Source organism: Rhinopithecus bieti, unplaced genomic scaffold (assembly GCF_001698545.2).
Source record: "Rhinopithecus bieti isolate Rb0 unplaced genomic scaffold, ASM169854v2 scaffold_3041, whole genome shotgun sequence".
Lineage (NCBI taxonomy): Eukaryota > Metazoa > Chordata > Mammalia > Primates > Cercopithecidae > Rhinopithecus > Rhinopithecus bieti.
Genome location: NW_016804262.1, coordinates 2,073,053 through 2,092,128, shown reverse-complemented (window position 1 = coordinate 2,092,128; position 19,076 = coordinate 2,073,053). Strand labels below are relative to the sequence as shown.

The 19,076-nt window shown below is 50.6% G+C and overlaps 1 protein-coding gene and 1 pseudogene across 1 annotated transcript in view; one reads left to right on the top strand and one right to left on the bottom strand.

The window, feature by feature from the left end:
• The window catches only part of IL6R (interleukin 6 receptor), a 63,215-nt gene extending 44,371 nt beyond the window's left edge, over nucleotides 1–18,844 (bottom strand). Inside the window, exons 1-3 of the mRNA XM_017867428.1 lie at nucleotides 18,804–18,844; nucleotides 18,004–18,255; nucleotides 17,777–17,949 (exon numbers count right to left, since the gene is read on the bottom strand). Of these exons, the coding sequence (XP_017722917.1) occupies nucleotides 17,777–17,949; nucleotides 18,004–18,255; nucleotides 18,804–18,844 (466 nt within the window). The remainder of the gene's footprint in view (nucleotides 1–17,776; nucleotides 17,950–18,003; nucleotides 18,256–18,803) is intronic.
• Nucleotides 1,776–10,525, top strand: LOC108526606 (26S proteasome non-ATPase regulatory subunit 8 pseudogene; annotated as a pseudogene).
• Nucleotides 18,845–19,076: the final 232 nt, after the last annotated feature.

Below are 19,076 nucleotides of genomic sequence, written 5' to 3'. Positions count from 1 at the left end.
ACTTCTAATCGATGCACCAATATTTCCACTTTTCCATTTTCCACTTGATAAAGCAGCTGTCAAGATAAAGCCTAACACAGACTTCAAGTTCCTGCACAAATGACAAACTTGCAGGAACAAAGATGGAAACAGTGCCCAAAGAGAACTGCTCCCAGTGCAATGCTTGCAATATCCCTTCCTCAGCTGATTAGCAGAAATCAGAATTCACAGGGCAGTCTAGGAGCACCAGCATGCAACAGACGCAAGTGCAGGATGCATGAAGGTCGAAGACAGGGGTCAAGCACCACCACGGCTCATCCAATCACTGGCACTTTTCACACAGCACAGTCCTCAACTATAAAAAGGTCCCTTCTCCAACCATGGTGACAACACTGGAAGCTCCTGGTCATCACTCATCAGAGAACTCAGTAGGTGCTTAGTGCATGTTTGTTGAATATAGGGCACATTAGGGGTACCCACAGGGAGGGTCTCAGCACCAAAAACTCCCAGGAGCACAGTTTGCGGTGAAGGGGTCTAAGTGGTGCCCTCTCGTGTTGTGCGATGGGCAGGCCCAGGCTGGGGGGCAGAGGAGCCCGCTGAGGCAAGGAAATAGACTCCTGGAGCCAGAGGAAGCTCTCTTTTCTGCTTCTGCCTTTGCCAAATCCAGTAAATATGTCTTTCTGGTCATTTCCCCTACCCCAGTTCGGCGGGAAGCTCTTGCCATGTTTAGCGGCCAGCCTGAACAATAGCAGGGGCTGTTCTGCTCCTGCACTCACTCACAATGGCCAAAGTATCTGAGCAGCTCAGAGAAATACCAAATAAAAATACTTTTTTTTTCCTCTTCCACAAAAGCAGAGCTGCAGGGAGCAACATAATGGCCACTTCCTCTGCCAAGGAACTTGAGTAATGGTTTTCTGAATCTTTAAAACTGAGTCACTATTTTTTAAAATAGGGAATGATTAATTATAAACCACCCATTGGCAAGTATTGCCTGTCACAGCCCTGCTTCAAAATATATTTCCTCTAGAACCTGTGAACAACACTGTGTTAACTACGCTTTTAAAAGCACCGTATGCAGAATGGTCAAAGAAATACTCATAAAGACCATAAGAAAATATACTTGCTAAAGTCTGAGTGGGCAGCACCGCCCCTTCCCTCCCGCCCACTCAGCCCTCTGCCTCCTGACCCAAATCTCTGACTCAGCACCCCTGACAGCCGGGTGGCAGTGGGGAAGCGTCACGTGTGACTCTCAGAACAAGTAACATTCACAGAAGTGTCCTCTTGCTACTTCTGTCCTCCGCTCCAAATGATGGTGCTAGAAGTGATTTCTTTCTCTTCCCTGCGTCTTTCTGTAGTTTTTGAATTTTCTATAAGTTGCCTATATTGCTCTTATAATGAATATATAGATATAATTAAACAGGCTAGATAGCCTGGGTCTGTCTGAGTTAGGATTTCTAGGAAGGAGGGAGAGGGTACGGCAGAGCACAGTGGGCACTGAGGGGTATGGGGGGATGAGGGTGGGTTTTTCAACACAAGCAGCTTCTGAGCACCTTCAGGCCAGATAGTGCCACTTTGCCCTTGCACTGCTGAGTTCTCTCACTGTCACTGTCACTGAATTCTGCACCCATAGCCCAGCCTTCCCCTGTAGGCCTGATTCCCTAGTGGACACAAGACACCATCCCTGGGCTCAGCCTTGATTCCTCCCATCTGTCCCTGTTTTTCTGTTCCCTGGGAATCTGCTGGGGCCTTCCCTAAGTAGGCCCTACCAAAGAGAAGAGCCAAAAGGAAGACATACGATGGGGAACCAGGTGAGGAGGGCTCCTGAGAGCAGTCCTTCCTGCTCCTGGGAGATATGCCCAGTCGCTTTCATGCTCCCCGCTAGCCTGACACAGGCCTTGCATAGCAGGCCCCAGGAGACGGCGGGCAGGCGGGCAGGCGGGGGCGAAGGCGTGGCTGGTGCACACTCTGAAATTTAGCAAAGAGTGCACAATCAACAGAGCATTTGTCCGTGAGCAATTGCTAGCATTTAGAGCCAGGATTACAAGCCTATGCCTGTCTCTTCTTCAAGAATTCAATAATCTTTGCGCACCCATGATGTGCAAGTTCAGAAGTTCCTAATCCAGGAAAAAAAACTCCATATTGAAGTTACTGAGTATCTACGATGCACTGACACTCCTTCCCATCTTTTCCATATCGTAATCTTCTTTAAACCCCACAAAGCCCTAGAACTTAAAACTATCTATAATACAGGCCAACCTGATATAAATGTCTCCAACATACTGAGGGAACTAAGAAGAGGGATCAATTATTCTAAAGGGGGAAGAGAGATTTGATCGATCAAGGCCTTGATAAATGGATGGGGGTTTAATAAGTGGAGCCACAGGGAGTTATATTCCATAAAGAGAGAACAGCATAGGCAAGGCATTAAGAACTGAGAGTCACCAGGCGTAATCCCAGCACTGTGGGAGGCCAAGGCGGGCAGATCACCTGAGGTGGGGAGTTCCAGACCAGCCTGACCAACATGGAGAAACCCCATACTAAAAATACAAAATTAGATGGGCGTGGTGGCACGCGCCTGTAATCCCAGCTACCGGGGAGGCTGAGGCAAGAGAATTGCTTGAGCCCAGGAGACGGAGATTGCAGTGAGCTGAGATCGTGCCATTGCACTCCAGCCTGGGCCACAAAAGCAAAACTCCATCTCCAAAATAGTAATAATAATAATAATAATTAAAAAAAAAAAGAATTGAGAGTCACCAGGCACCGTGGCTCACACCTGCCATCCCAACACTTTGGGAGGCTGAGATGGGAGGATCATTTGCGCCCAGGAGGTTGAGACCAGCCTGGGTAACATGGCAAAACTCCATCTCTACCAAAAAGCTCTAAAATTAGCTGGGCATGGTGACACATGTCTGTGGTCCCAGCTATCTCGGAGGTTGCGGCAGAAGGATCACTTGAGCCCGGGAGGTCAAGGCTGAAGTGAGCTGTGATTGTGCCACTGCACTCCAGCTGGGACACAGAGCAAGACTATGTCTCAAAAAAAAAAAAAAAAAAAAAACAGTGAGAGTCCTGGGGAGGGCTGGTGTCTGGAGTATCTGAAACGCAGTAAGGAGGGAAGGAGGACCTACAGGGGAACATGGAGGGTGTTAGCACCCTCAAGGAGATCAGGCCTGACTCCACAGGCAGGGGGACCTTCGGTTCCTCTGTGGCCCCTTCTGAAATGCTATGCCTTTGCAACCCAAGAGCCTGGGTTAGGTTGGAGGCTGTCCTGTGCTGCCAGCTAGCCTGGACAGTGGGGACCCATGTCCCTGCTCAGAAACCCAGGCAGTGGGATGGGATTGGCAGGCATGAGCCAAGCCTGTCAAAAGTATGTGCAGGCTCAATGGCTTCCCCACTTCTCCCCACTGCCCCACCAGCCTCCAGGACAGGAGCATTCCATTGCTTCTTGTTTCTGTTCTCTTCCCATCTCCCTGAGAAAAAACCGACTGTCCCCTGCCCCAACTTGGCTCCCGTGCATCATGAAGCAGTACAGAGGCAGGATGGAGGAAGGGGCACCCAAGGACTGCGGCAAGGCCAGGGTCACATATGGGGAGGGAGCACCTTCAGCCCAGGCTAAGAAGGAATGGGATTCTGCAGAGAGGACAAGGAAGCACCTCACCTGGGACTAAGATCACAAAAGGAGGCAGTACTGCCTCCCGAAAACAAACCCCCAAGCTCCTCCTCAACAGTCAATGGCACTTGGTGTCTGGTCTGGTCAGTTTAATCACTGACTATTAATTGTGTGGGGTTGGGCTGACACAAACATACAGTCTGCCTTGATTTGTTCTTTAATATAAAGTACATCTCAGCAGGATGTGGTGGCTCATGCCTGTAATCTCAGCATTTTGGGAGGCCGAGGCGGGTGGATCACTTGAGGTCAGGAGTTCGAGACCAGCCTGGCCAATATGGTGAAACCCCATCTCTACTAAAAATACAAAAATTAGCCAGGTACGGTGGTGCGCGCCTGTAATCCCAGCTACTCAGGAGGCTGAGGCAGGAGAATCGCTTGAACCTGGGAAGCAGAGGCTGCAGTGAGCCAAAGCCTGCAGTGAGCCAAGATCACACCACTGCACTCCAGCCTGGGCAAGACTCCTTCTCAAAAATAAATAAATAAATAAAATAAAGTACATCTCCACAAGCGGGAGGCCCCTTGGTGTAGAGGAAATAGCTCTGTGCTATCAGGCGACCTGAGTTCTATTCCTGGTCTTGTGATGACTCACAGGCAGCCAGGGCACGTCACTGCCCCTGGCAGAGCCCACTGGCCTTCTCTGTGAAATGAGGGTTCAGACTGTGACCTGTAGGTCCCCCACGGGCCCCCACTCCTGCGGTCTAGCATCCCATAGCGCCCAATCATTAGCTCTCAGAGGGCAAGAAGCAGACAATACTCAGCTTGAAAACACATAATTAATCTATGGATTTATTATTTTAGTAGTTGATGGCTTTGGGAGAAGGATGATGACCAGATCATCCCAGTGCCCTCAGAAAAATGCTTCTTTCTCCCTGGAGAGCTCTAGAGGAGGGAAAATTCCCACAACCTTCCTTGCCTCCCATTCCTCAAGGGAAAGAGAGTTTAGGTCCTAGTAACTCCCAGCAAGCAAGCCCATATCTCCCTGTCCCGGTGGCCTAGGAATCCCCCTCCCAGAGGCACTGGGACCCCCACCATAGCCCAGACACCCCTTGGCCTAGGGACCCTGCAGCACAGCTCTGGGAAAGTGGGGTTCCTCCCTAACTGGGATGTAAGTTTGGGTGCAAGGAACCCAAACAGCTTTGTTGTTTTCTACTTTTCCCCTTTTCAAGTAAACTTGCAAATGTCAATAACCAGAGAAAAACATGCACACGGAGACACATATTTCTCAACTCTCTTGCAGCTTGCCACGGCTCTTGCCAGCAAAAACAAGTTCAGCTTCCTGGCCCCGTTTATGTAAGTGGTGATCCAGCTGCCTGGCCTGCCACCGAGGACATAGACTTGGCTCGTGCCTGCTAATCCCATCCCACCACCCCGGTTTCTAAGCAGGGACGCAGGTCCCCGCTGCCCAGGCCAGCTGGCAGCACAGGAGGCCCCCCAGCCTGACCCAGCTTCTTGGGTTGCAAAGGCATAGGATTTCAGATGGGGCCACAGAAGAACCAAAGGTCCCCTGCCAGCAATAATGGTCTTGATCTAAAAGTAGGTGGGTGCTGAGAAGCCTCCAGGAGAGGCCTGTGGGCACCTTGTATCCAAATGGAAACAAATGTAGAATTTGCTCCCACGAGGGCTAGGACAAGTCCCAGGGCTCTTGGTCACCTGTTCTTGCATTCTCCATCTTTGGACCAAGACTGGCTCCTGGCTTTGATGTGATGATAACAATCATTAGAGTTGGGACATTTACCCTGAGCCCTGGGCTTTCCCTACGAGCACACTACTCCTAACGAAAAGTCTTCCAGGGAGGAAGTCTTGTCCCCATTTCATTGTTGAGGCGACAAGAGATCAGAGAAGTTAGGGAACTTGCCCAAATTCACACAGCTCATGCGTGAGGGAATCCATGCTGGACCCAGGTGAGCCTGGCCAAAGCCTCTCCCTCTTTGGCCCAGGTAGCTCTCCATACTCCACCCCCAGCTCCCTTCTCTGGGCTCCCCACCACCCTCTCTCTCCCCCTCTCCCAATTTCCTCTCCTCTTCCCCGCTCTTCTCAGATCTTTCTACCCTTCAGAGGCCCAGGGAAGGGAATGCTGAGGCTTGAGGGGTGTGCATAAGTGGGGGGTCAGTGCCATCACTGCAGCTACCAACCTAATGGGACACCGAGGGACTCTCAGGAGCCAGGAGTCATGCCCTTGGCCCTTCTTTCCCTTCCCCACAGCCGCAGCATGTATAGGATGAGTTAGAGCCTAAAACTGCCTCCCCTTGGACTCCAAATCTCGCGTCCTCCCCAGGTCACCCCATCGTCTGGGCCCATTCATTTCTCCTTAACATTTCAGAGGGCACCCTCGGCCACTGTCCAGGAAGAGGCAAGGCCCCAGGCTATGGCAAGTCAAGGCTCCCAGGCTCTAACCAGAGGCCCAGGGGCCCTCTCTGACTCAGCTCCCAGCCCCACCTGTCCACAACCCCCTCTTCTCAGATGACTAGCTCTGGCTGGCAGGCCCTTGCTCCCTCCCCCACATATGTATTTGTACTTCTTGTACCTGCTTGTATTTGTCTTGTATTTGGCGGAGTCAGTATTTACCTTGGCCTTGCCTTCCTCCCATCCACACCATGGACTGTATACTGCTAGAGAGAGGGTCTGGGAGGGAGGTTCCTTTGGATCCATAAACCGGTAATGCTCAAAGCTGACTCAGAGACCCACGTGTGCATGTGACCAACTCAGGAGATAAAACATTTAATCCTCCCCTGGCAGCATCAGAGATAACCACCTGGCTCCAGTCCAAGAAGGTCCAGCCTGGGTCAACTCTCAGAGATTATAAACTAATTAGAGGAGAAGATATCTAAGGCCGTGTGCTGCAGCTCATGCCTGTAATCCCAGCACTTTGGGAGGCTGAGGCGGGCGGATCACCTGAGATCAGGAGTTCGAGACCAGCCTGGCCAACACGGTGAAACCCCATTTATACCAAAAAATACAAAAGTTAGGCTGGGTGCTGTGGCTCACGCCTGTAATCCCAGCACTTTGGGAGACCGAGGTGGGTAGATCACAAGGTCAAGAGTTTGAGACCAGCCTGGCCAACATGGTGAAACCCTGTCTCTACTAAAAATACAAAAATTAGCGGTGTGTGGTGGCAGGTGCCTGTAACCCCAGCTATTCGGGAGGCTGAGGCAGGAGAATCGCTTGAAACTAGAAGGTTGCTGTGAGCTGAGATTATGCCACTGCACTCCAGCCTGGGCAACAAGAGTGAAACTCCGTCTCAAAAAAAAAAAAACCAAAAAACCAAAAAAACAAAAATTAGCCAGGCATGGTGGTGTGTGCCTGTAATCCCAGCTACTCGGGAGGCTGGGGTAGGAGAATCACTTGAACCCTGGAGATGGAGTTTGCAGTGAGCTAAGATCGCACCACTGCACTCCATCCTGGGCGACCCTGTCTCAAAAAAAGAAAGGATATCTAAGGAGGGCAAACAATCCACTCCCTGGCCCCAACCTAACCCCAGGAGCAGATAGAGAAATAAAGAGATTAAAGGCAGGACGCAGCAGGGCTTGAGAAGAAAGCCATTAGTACCTGCAGATGGACACACACAGGATTTTGGTCCCAAAAGGGACAGTGAGAAGCTACAGCCAGGGAGTGGGGTGCTGAGATGAGGAGTGCTATTTTAAGGCTATTCGGGGCTCTTAAGGATGACTCAGGCCAACCTACTCATTTTGGTGGATGAGGAGAACCAGGGCCCAGAAGTCACGTAGCAGTGAATGGTATCGCCAGGACCGGAGCTAGGCTCTGGGACTCTCAGTCCAGGCTTAACACGCAGCCCTCTGCCTTCCCAGAAGTACGGCCTAAAAGGGCTTGTCTTCTATCTCTGAGCACAGTCTCAGAGTGTAACAGGGAGGCTGGCCCTCAGTCAGATTTTTTTATGTGCTTCTGGAGGGCAGGGAGAGGGAGGAACCTGATGTATGCACCCCCATTCCATATCTACAGACTCCCCAGCTTCCCCTCCCTGATCCCTTTAGCTATGAGGCAGCAAAGCTGAAGATTTAAGAAGTCATGTGGAGGTGTGGATGGAGCAGCTGGTAGGGGTAAGGGGAGGTTTCAGGGGTTTGCATGGGGGATTTAGGGCTCCCCTGAGGATGCTTCTGTTCAGTTCTTATTCTGGGTGGTGGTTCCACACGTGTGTTCAGTTTGTGAAAACTCACCCAGTGTGAGACCTATGCTGACCACACTCTTTTGTAGGTGTGTCACTCTGCCATAACACTTTTTCATACAGGCCCCAAAGTCCCCACTCTTGCATTCCAATCACTGCTGAGCCATCCCCACCCCTCCCCACCCCTCCCCACCCCATGTGCCATGAGCTTGGGTACACACATGCATGCACAAACTGGTCCAGCTCACGCCACATCACCGTCAAGGAAGCAGTTCCGAATGGAAGTGTCACGGGCACATCTCCCCTCAGTGAGACCTGAATGTTGGGCTCTCCTGCCCCAGCTCCTCCTCCCTCATAAATAAGCCCCATCAGGCCTACCAAGAGATAGGAAGACTCGGCATTATAAATACGTCAATGTTCCCTAATTAATCTCTAAAGTTTACTTGGCCAGGTGCAGTGACTCATGCCTGTAATCCCAACACTTTGGGAGGCTGAGGCGAGAGGATCTCGAGACGAGGAGTTCAAGACCAGCCCAGGCAACATAGCAAGACTCCATCTCTATAAAAAAAAAAAAAAAACCACTTTTTTTTTTTAATTAACCAGTCATGGTGTCACTCACCTGTGATCCTGGCTGCTCAGAAAACTAAGGGAAGAGGACTGCTTGAGTACAGGAGTTCAAGACTGCAGTGAGCTATGATCGAGACACTGCACTCCAGCCTCCGCAACACAGTGAGACCCTGTCTCTAAAAAAAATAAGACAGAGTGAGACCTGTCTCTAAAAAAGTAAGAAGGAAAAAAATAAAGCTACATAATTAAAACAGTGCAATACTGGCACATGGGGATAGGGAGACCAAATTAAGAGACTAGAAAGTTCGGAACTAATAAAAATAAAAAAGAGTTCAGTCTGCACTACTGATCTGTATACTTTAAAGTCGTTATTATATATTTTTTTTTTTTTTTTTTTTGAGACAGAGTGTCACTCTTGTTGCCCAGGCTGGAGTACAGTGGCACGATCCCAGCTCACTGCAACCTCTGCCTCCCGGGTTCAAGTGATGCTCATGCCTCAGCCTCCCGAGTAGCTGGGCTTACAGGTGCCCACCACCATGCCTGGCTAATTTTTGTATTTTTAGTAGAGATGGGGTTTCACCATGTTGGCCATGCTGGTTTCAAACTCCTGACCTCAAATGATCCGCCTGCCTCGGCCTCCCAAAGTGCTGGGATTACAGGCGTGAGCCACTGCACCTGGCTGATACATTTTACATTATGTGTATTTTACCACATTAAAAAAATAACAAGTTAGTCTAAGTGCCTGCTACACATACAGGCAGTTTCTAAGTGTGCTGCATGGATTAACTAACTTGATCTTTTCAATAGTCAATTTGACAGAAGAAGAGACTGAGGTTATATAGCTAATTAGGGGTGACCCGGATTCAAGTCCAGACAACCAGGCCTCAGACTTTGTGCTTTTAACTACTCACTATGCCAAGAGGCAGTATAAACCCAAGTATACAGGAATTTGGTAGATTTAAAATGTAACTTTGAAAATCGGTGGGGGAAACATGGATTCAATAAACTGTAAAGGGATGTCAGGTGACAATTGGAAAGAAAAAGCTGGAGTCAGAGTTTATACCTCATCCATAATATTAATAAGTTCAAAAATGGATCAAATATTTAAACTTTTGAAACTCTTAACAATACCAGAAAAGGAGAATCTTTCAAAATATTGGAATGAGGGGAGGTGAACGGTGCAGCCAGCGCCGTGAGCTCTGGGCCCATGGCGACCTAGGGCCCTGTCCTGCAGACTGCAGATGGCAAGTACAAGCAACTCAAGGGTGAGTGGAACCATAAAAGCCCCAACCTTAGCAAGTGCAGGGAAGGGCTGGGCTGCCTCAAGCTAGTTCTTCTGGAGCTCAACTTCTTGCCAACCACAGGGACCAAGCTGACCAAACAGCAGCTCATTCTAGCCCGTGACATACTGGAGATCGGGGCCAGTGGAGCATCCTATGCAAGGACATCCCCTCCTTCAAGCGCCACATGGCCCAGCCCAAGTGCTGCTACTTTGATTACAAGTAACAGCTTCCCGAGTCAGCCTATATGCACCAGCTCTTGGGCCTCAACCTCCTCTTCCTGCTGTCCCAGAAGCGGGTGGCTGAGTTCCACACGGAGCTGGAGTGGCTGCCTGCCAAGGACATCCAGACCAATGTCTACATCAAACACCCTGTGCCGCTGGAGCAATACCTGATGGAGGGCAGCTACAACAAAGTGTTCCTGGCCAAGGGTAACATCCCCACCGAGAGCTACACCTTCTTCATCGACATCCTGCTTAACACCATCAGGGATGAGCTCGCTGGGTGCATTGAGAAAGCCTATGAGAAAATCCCTTTCACCGAGGCCACCAGATCCTTTTCTTCAACACACTCAAAAAGATGACCGACTACACCAAGAAGTGAGGGTGGGTCCTGGGTCCCAACAACTAATATAGTTTTGCCAGCCAGCAGCAGGAGTCGGAAGACATTACCATTCCCTCCACAGAACTGGCCAAACAGGTCACCGAGTATGCCCGGCAGCTAGAGATGATCATCTGAGCCCACCAGGCACTGGGTGGGGCAGGGCACACATTATTTAAAACAGTTACAGTGCAAGGTTTCCTCCAATAAAGGTGGATTGACCTTCTCTAAAAAAATAAATAAAATAAAATATTGGAATGGGAAGGATGTTATTAAGTATGATACAAAACCCAGAAGCAATAAAAAAGACTGGTAAATTCAATTACAGTTGGAAAAAAAAATCTGCAGCCAGGCACAGTGGCTCACACCTGTAATCCCAGCACTTCGGGAGGCCAAGGAGGAAGGATTGCTTGAACCCAGAGTTTGAGACCAGTCTGAGCAACATGGCAAAATCCCGTCTCTACAAAAAATACAAAGACTAGTCAAGTGTGGTGGTGTGCGCCTGTAGTCCCAGCTACTCGGAAGGCTGAGGCAGGAGGATCGCTTGAGTCCCAGGAAATTGAGGCTGCAGTGAGCCATGAGCATGACACTGCACTCCAGCCTGGGTGACACAGTGAGACCCTGAGAAAGAGAGACAGAGAAATTTCATGGCAAAAACCACCCCCATCACCAAAAAAAAGTCAAAGACAAATTGGAAAAATACGCAACTCATGTATGACATGTTAATATGTTAAGAGCTCCTGTAAACAATAAGATCAATGACCCAATCAAAATAAAATTAGCATTGAATATGAACAGGCAGGTCATAGCAGATTATGCAAATGTCGGTTATACATTAAAAAACCCATGCAATCTTATTCAGATAAGATAAATGCAAATTAATTCCACACAGAAGCCATTGTCTGTGTAGATACCAGGTTAATAGCACACTTTTGGCAAGGGCGTAGGGACACAGGTATTCTCACAACGCTGCTGGAAGTATAAATTGGTGCAACTTCTATTCTCTCCAAATGACAAATCTCATGGCCTTTGCCCATCAATTCCCCTTCGGGGAATATATCCTGCAGGAGTACTTGCACTCACACAACAAGAGGCATATGCAAAGTTATTCCCCACAGCAGGGTGTGTAAGAGCAAAAAGGGAACAACTGTAATCCCAGCACTTTGGGAGGCCAAGGTGGGCGGATCACGAGGTCAGGAGTTTGAGACCAGCCTGGCCAACATGGTGAAACCCCATCTTTACTAAAAATACAAAAACTAGCTGGGCTTGGTGGTGCATGCCTGTAATCCCAGCTACTCGGGAGGCTGAGGCAGAAGAATTGCTTGAACCTGGGGGGCGGAAGTGGCAGTGAGCCAAGATCGCGCCACTGTACTCAAGCCTGGGTGACAGAGCAAGACTCCGTCTCAAAGAAAAAAAAAATGACTCTTAGGATCAATAACATTTATCAAGCATGCATTTTTGTCTGTTACAGTATCTTATACTTTTCTTTTTCTTTTTTTTTTCTTTTTGAGACAGGCTGGAGTGCAGTGTTGCTGTCATGGGTCACTGCAGCCTCAAACTCCTGGGCTCAAGTGATCCTCCTGCCTTGGCCTCCTAAAGCACTGGCATGACAGTCATGATACACCACACCCGGCCTCAAAAAGCATTTTATACTTTAAAGCTTGTAGTGACTTGCCCAAAGGTCCCCTAGCTGGTGAAGCAGTTAATGAGGAGATAGGCCTGGATTGCCTGCCCCCAAAGCTGCTTTCTCTCTGCTACCTCAGCTGCCTCTCTGAGAGACAGAGGAAATTCATTTATAGTGATGTGGATTGTAAAACATTCCCCTGACCAAAAGTCCTATGAATAGACGTGGGGGACCTCAGCCACTCTCAGGGCTTGAAATAATATCTGCCAGCACGTGACTCCCACGTTTACCTCTCAAGCTCAGTCTTCATCCCCAAATTTCTGACTCCCATATCCAACTCCTTCTCAGTATCCTCTCTTGATTGTCTAGCAGACATTTCCATTTCGGCCAGGCGCGGTGGCTCACGCCTGCAATCCTATAGCACTTTGGGAGGCCGAGGCAGGCAGATCACTTGAGGTCAGGAGTTCAAGACCAGCCTGGCAACCTGGCGAAACTCCATCTCTACTAAAAATACAAAAATTAGCCAGTTGTGGTGTTGTGCACCTGTAACGCCAGCTACTCTGGAGGCTGAGGCAGGAGAATCGCTTGAACCCAGGAGGTGGAGGTTGCAGTGAGCCAAGATCACGTCACTGCACTCCAGCCTGGGAGACAGACACTCTGTCTCAATACAAAAACGAAAATGAAAACAAAAGACATTTCAGTTTCCATATGTGCAAAACTGGCCTCTCATCCTGTCCTGCAGCCCACCATCTATGCAATGGGGCCAGCACACCTCTCACCTGAGGCTGTTTTGAAGATTACATGAGATCACAGATGCCAAGGGCCTAGCGCAGCTACTTGCACACAGTTGACACACCATAAATGTTAACAGTTATTGTAACCATCATATAGAGAGGGAAGACCAAAAGATGCTTTTTGGGAAAGCAGTTGGGAAGTGGAGTGGGAACTGATTCAGAGAACAGGTGCTGGGGAGAATAGGCTGGATGCAGGGCCTCAGGGGCACATTCCTAAGGGTACAAACCACCCGACAGAGCTGGCAAGGGATGAGCAGGAGTGGGGGAGGCTGCTGAGGTCCAGCTAACGTCAAGCCTGAACTCAGTGGCAGAAAAGCCTCTGCCTTTGCCAGGGACTTTTGACCTCTTCAGATCCCAGGCAAGAGGAGAGGGTAAAGAACACAGATTAACTACACAAAAAAACCTCCCAGCTGGACACAAAGGCTCACGCCTGTAATCCCAGCACTTTGGGAGGCCAAGGCGAGTGAACTGCTTGAGCCTAGGTGTTCCAGACCAGTCTGCACATGGCGAAACCCTGTCTCTACTAGAAATACAAAAAATTAGCCAGACGTGGTGGTGCACGCCTGTAGTCTCAGCTACTCAGGAAGCTGAGGTGAGAGGTCTACAGGAGTAACATCCTGTATTCAAAAAATAAAAAAGGCTTTTCTTTGCCACCTTCCCCTTGCTACTCCAGCCCTCAAGGATCCCACCTGCAGACTTGCAGTTAATGACCTGGTATTTAGCACTTCCCTCTGCTAGATTTCAAGGAGCTAAAGGGCCAAGGACTTGTTACCTCAGAGATACCTCTCCAGGGCAGGGGCATCCACAGAGCCCTCTGCTCCAGAACATAACACATCCTCAGGTGGTACACATTGTTAAAGAGGAGGCAAGAATTTTCCTGCCCAAGACGGACATATAGGCAATCTAAAGATTTGTATATTTCCTTCAGCTCTTCACTCAAATATTATGTTCTCGGCAAGGCCTTCCCTGGCCTCCCATCTAAGGCACCTTGCCACCCCACCCTGCCACAAACACACACGGGGCCTGTCTTCCTCTCGACTTTAGTTTTTCTCCTTAGCACTAGTCGCTAGCATACCACATACTTAATTTACGTCCCGTTAACAGTCTCCCACACTAGAAGGAAACTCAACTAAGCCTGGGATTTTTGTCTCTTTTATTCACCGTGTATCTCCAGCTCTTAGAATCATGCCTGGAACAGAGCAGGAGCTCAAAATATGTTTTTGGAGTGAATGAATGATTACCCACACTTATTTAAGCACTTGCTGTGCGCTAGCGACTTCTGTAAACACTCTATTTAATACCTTACTTAGCTCATCTCATCTTCATAACCACCCTTCAAGGTAATACAATTATTTCTATTTTTAGAACACTGGCTCTCAGAGAAGTTAAATCACTTGCCCAAGGTCTTATAATTTTTACTTGGCAGGGCAGGGCAGAGATGTGTCTGGCTTGCAGGCCTTAGCCATTACCTACACAAAATGAGCTGTGTTCAGGTGGAGGAGAGCAGCAGGTAGAGGGGGATAAAGGAAAAAGAAAGCAGAAAACCTCTGGAAGAAACTAACACTCTAGCCCAGCACTGTCTGGTAGGAGTTTCTGCAATGATGGAAGAGATCTGTATCTGCACTGTTCAGTACAGTAGCCACTAGCAACAGGTGACTGTTGAGCACTTTAAATGTGACTAGTGCAACTAAGAAACTAAGATTTTTATTTGATTTCATTTAAATTAATTTACTTTTTTTTGGAGACAGGGTCTCCTGTCGCCCAGACTGGCGTTCGGTAGTGCAAACATGGCTCCATGTAGACTGGACTCCAGTGATTCTCCCACCTCAGCCTTCTGAGTAGCAGGGACTACAGGCTCATGTCACTGTGCCCAGCTAATTTTTTAAAATATTTTTGTAGAGACAGCATCTCACCCTGTTGCCCAGGTCGGTCTCCAACTCCTGAGCTCAAGAGATCCTCCTGCCTCAGCCTCCCAAAGTGCTGGGATTACAGGCGTGAGTCACTGAGCTGGCATAATTCAAATTCAAACAGGTACACGTGGCTAGTGGCTACCGTATTACAGAGCACAGCTTCAATCCAGACTAGATTCAGTGACTGGAAACTAGGTTGCTTGCTGGGTCTGTGGCTTCCAGGCCTGGTGGGCTAGGGATTCAGGAGAGTGGGGAAGGGAGTGTATATTTTCAGCAGTGAGCACCTAGGTTACTTTGTGTAATCTACGAATACCCAGCGAGGGGAGTATTTGTTGCTGCTAAGGGCTGGAGATGAGGCTCAGGGTCAGGATCAGTGTGTCTGCTGCCTTGGGATCTTGGTCCTCAGTCAAAGGAACTTCCTCTTTCTAACCACCCCCCACCCCAAGCCAGACAATCTGTTCACGGGTAGTTGGTACCAAGTGGCCCGGTCAGAGTCTGGGGTTTCTCAGCCCTTCTCAGGATTTACCCATGACCATTTTCAGGCTCCTTTTAGGGTGGAGTCTGCATAGCTGATCCTACACAGGCCTCACAGGCTTTACACGGACTCAAGAAATGTTTGCTGCAATGAATAAACAAGCAGCAAGCCAAAGCAAGGAGAGATTTCTGGCAACAGAGAGCCCGAGGAGGGAGGGCCTTCATTCAGCTCCTCAACGACACCATTTAGGAAGCTGTCCTCAAAACTGACAGTCCCTAAGAATCACGAGGGGCAGTTTGTTTAAAATGACATGCCCCAGGCCTCACTCCCAGGTGTTCTTATTTAATAAATCTGGGTTAGGGTTCAAAACTCATCATGTTTACCAAGCCCTCCCACCCAACACACACACCAAATCTGGTGCTAGGCTCAGAACTAAGCTTTTGAGAAATACTGATTTAGGATGAGGCTAGGCATGTATGTGGGTACTGGGGGCAGGAAGAGGTTGCCCTAGAAGGAAATTCAGAAGCTGAGATAGGTCTTTGAGATACTTAAAGGTATACATACTTCTTTTGTGTATTTTCCTTGCATTGCAGTAGCAAGAGGGAACTTGAGTCACCCAAGTCCAGCCTTCCAGCACCAGAGTGTTGGAAATGGCAGAAGCCTAAGTCCCAGCTAGTCCAGGCCCTGAGACAATGAGCACACCTGAGAAGTCCTGGCAGCTACAGGGTGTGTGGGCGGTAGCTGATCCCCAGGAAAACAAATCTCTGGGCTCTAAGAGCCCCGCAGGCTGTACCTGCGGATTTCCCCTCTCAGCCAACTCCAGCTTCTGCTCCCCCTCTGCTCCTCACTTCTCTAAAGCGAAACATCTCACAGTCATTTGCTCCATGCTTCCTGTATGATTTCTTTATTTTTACTCTCCAGTTTGTGGGCTGAGTCTGTGTGGGTGTGGGAGAGGAGCTGGGTATTTCTACTTCTCTGCGTTTTCCTTCTGAGCTGGGAGGACTTTCACTTCCTCTCCAGTCTCTCAGTTCTGCCTTTCATGGGCTGTCCAGGTCATGAGACCTCCTCTCCTAACCTTCCTGAGCACCAGGGAAACAGAAAACTGATTGCAACTGGCTGCCCTGGACGGGCCTAGCATCCACTCAGGAGCAACAGGTGGTGGCAACTACAGCAGTAACAATAACCTCCCTGGGGCAGGAGCCCTGGGCTTGTGTGACAGCAACAGAGGCAGCCAAGGGAGCCCTGCTTGCTCCCGAGGCCATCCAAGGCCTGAAACCTGTCTTGCATCCCTCTAACACCACCATGGGCAAGCCTGGGCCTCCACTTCCCTCCCTCAGCCTTTTCTGCCCCAGCACTCAGCCAGACAAAAGTGACTCTCAGCTTGCCCCAATGCCCCCAACTCTGCCTGCTGATCTAGTTCTATATTTGAGAGTCTTAGACATCTATCACGCTGGAGCACAGAGCCATGGGAGGGGTCGGCCTCCACCACCCGGGCCTGACAACCTGCCTTCCCAACCTCCCTGAACCTCAGTCTCCTCTTTCAAACAGTTATATGTAGATACAGAGGAGGATTAGAAAACATTGAATGGGTGCCTCAATCAACAGTGGCTGTTACTGGCAAGAGTTATAAATGTGTATTTAAAAAGGAATCCCTTCCTTTTTTCTTCCAATCATAAGGACCACAACCATTCAAATAGCAAAGAGAGCCTCAGACACTCCAGCTCAGCCTCTAGCTGCAGAAAGTCACCTTCCCAAAGGGAGAGATCAGTGTTCACCTAGGACTGGAACGCAGTGTGATCTAGTGGTTGAAAGTCTTAGCCTTCAGCCTCCCCAGCCTCGTCAGCTGTTCCAGAAGCCTGTCAGCTGCCCCTTAGTTTTCTGCTGTGTCCTCAAAGAAGCACATGGACCCTAAAATAAACCTCTGGAGAGCCAGTTGCCCAGCTCTTCCAGAAGAGAGACTAGACACACAGCTGGGCATGCGGCCAGAGTCCAAGAAAAGCCTGGTTTGCCAGGGGCAGATTACTGTCAACAGGAGCAACAAGTGCCCCTGCCCTCTCCCTCACAGCTCCTTCTCTTGTCTGGAGGGGAGTCCAGCATGTGCCAGCCCCAGGAGGTCTCATTCCCTTGCCAGCCTCCCGACTCAATTCCCAGGACTGGGGCACTTGGCTTCCCAGAGTTGGTGGCTGCCGAACTGACTCCGTGCAGCGGGAAGATCTGTGACTCAGCGCCCATGATGTCAGTCCCTTCATAGTCAGGGCACTGTCATCCACACATGCACCCGCGGGGGTCGGGAGAGGACAAGGCGAGGTGGACCCCCAATGCAGAGGGAGAAGAGGGGCGCTGCTGATACAAAGGACTTGCCAGGCGGGTTCATCACCCAGCTGGGGCGCGCCCTCTCGGGCCGTCTCCCCTTAGAGTAAACTGGTTCGCGGTTGTGTAAAGGCTCATGGGGGCACTGGGAAGGAAAGTCAGGTTTGCAAGGACACAGTCCTATACACTGACCTTAGGGAGCTTCCCGCACAGCTTCACAGGGCATTCCGGGGAGAGCTCTGGGCCAAGGGAGCAAGCGCAGCAGGGGGCGCAATAGCCACTGCCCGCGACCACACAGCTAGGTGCCCGCCGGGCCTCAAGGCAGCCACAGAAAAGGCGAGACGTCGCGCCTCCTTTCCTCCCTCCAACCTCCCCCAGACTGCGGTGGCCACGGCGGTTTCCCCCAGCCGCCAGCTGCCCCAGCCCTCCAGGTGCGCCCGAAGCCCTTACCCTGCGCAGGGCAGCCCCTGGGGCCAGCGCCACCCCGGCGCGGCCAGCAGGGCAGCCAGCAGCGCGCAGCGGACGGCCAGCATGCTTCCTCCTCGGCTACCGCTCCATGGTCCCGCAGAGGCGGACAGGCTGGTGGGAACCGGGCGGCAGGGGCGGGGCGGTGGGCGGGCAGGCTGGCTCAGTCTCCGGGGCAATCCCCATTCGCAGGAGCCCGGCGCTCTACATACACTGCGAGTCCCTCGGCCCCGCGCCGCGCTCGGCTCCGCTCCCTCTGGCCCGGCTCAGTGTCAGCGCGACTTCCCACTCGCACATGACTCAGAGTGGCGGACGGTCCTGGCAACACAGGAAAACATTTGAGGAACTCGCGCTGGAGCGTCTCTGGGCCGTCCCAGGGTGCGGTTACGAAAGCCGGAGCGGATGGCGCAACAGCCCCGCGCACCGGCCGACCGAGGGGGTGGCTTCCTGCCACAGCGTCGCACCTGAGCGGGGAGAACAGGGGACAGCCAGCCCCATCAGAGCCCTTCCTCCCGGTTCTGTTGATGAGAAAAGGGCACTTGTTTTGATTTTTGGTTTCGTGAACAGGATTACGTTGTGAAAGGCACACCTGGAGAGTCCTCGAGGAGGCGATGTGACTCTTACCCTTATGGTAAAGCAGTGCTTGGTAGCCTGGTTGCCCACTGGAATCAGCCGGGAGGGAGCCCTAAAACCCACCAATGTCTGGGTCGGGTCTCCAGAGATTCTGATTTAATCGGTCTGGGGTGAGGCTTGGGCATCGGAAGACTCACCACCGTAAAGGCACAGTCGCTCTGCCCAGCTGCTCCTCACAGGCTGGAGCAGAGGCAAGGAAACGGTTTGGACTTTGCAGTCAGATAGACCCGGGTCCCCATTTAGACCCACCATCTACTGTGTCTGTGACTTTGGTTCAGAATCTGAGTCTCCATTTCCTCACCTGTCAGAGATAAGAATGCCTATGCTGACCAGGGTTATTAGGAAGGTTCTGTGGATGGCACCTAAACACCCGACACACGGTCTGGGCCACAGGTGGTCCGTAGACATCAGAACGTGCATGGCTGCCCTCCTGACTTGACAGACAGAAACTAACACCAGGGGCAGTGGCTCACGCCTGTAACCCCAACACTTTGGGAGACCCAGGTGGGTGGATTGCTTCCGTCCAGGAATTCCAGACCAGCCTGGGTAACAAAGTGAGACTCCCCCATTTCTATAAAAAATTTAAAAATTAGCTGGGTGTGGTGGTGCACGCCTGTAGTCCCATCTGCTAGGGAAGCTGAGGTGGGAGAAT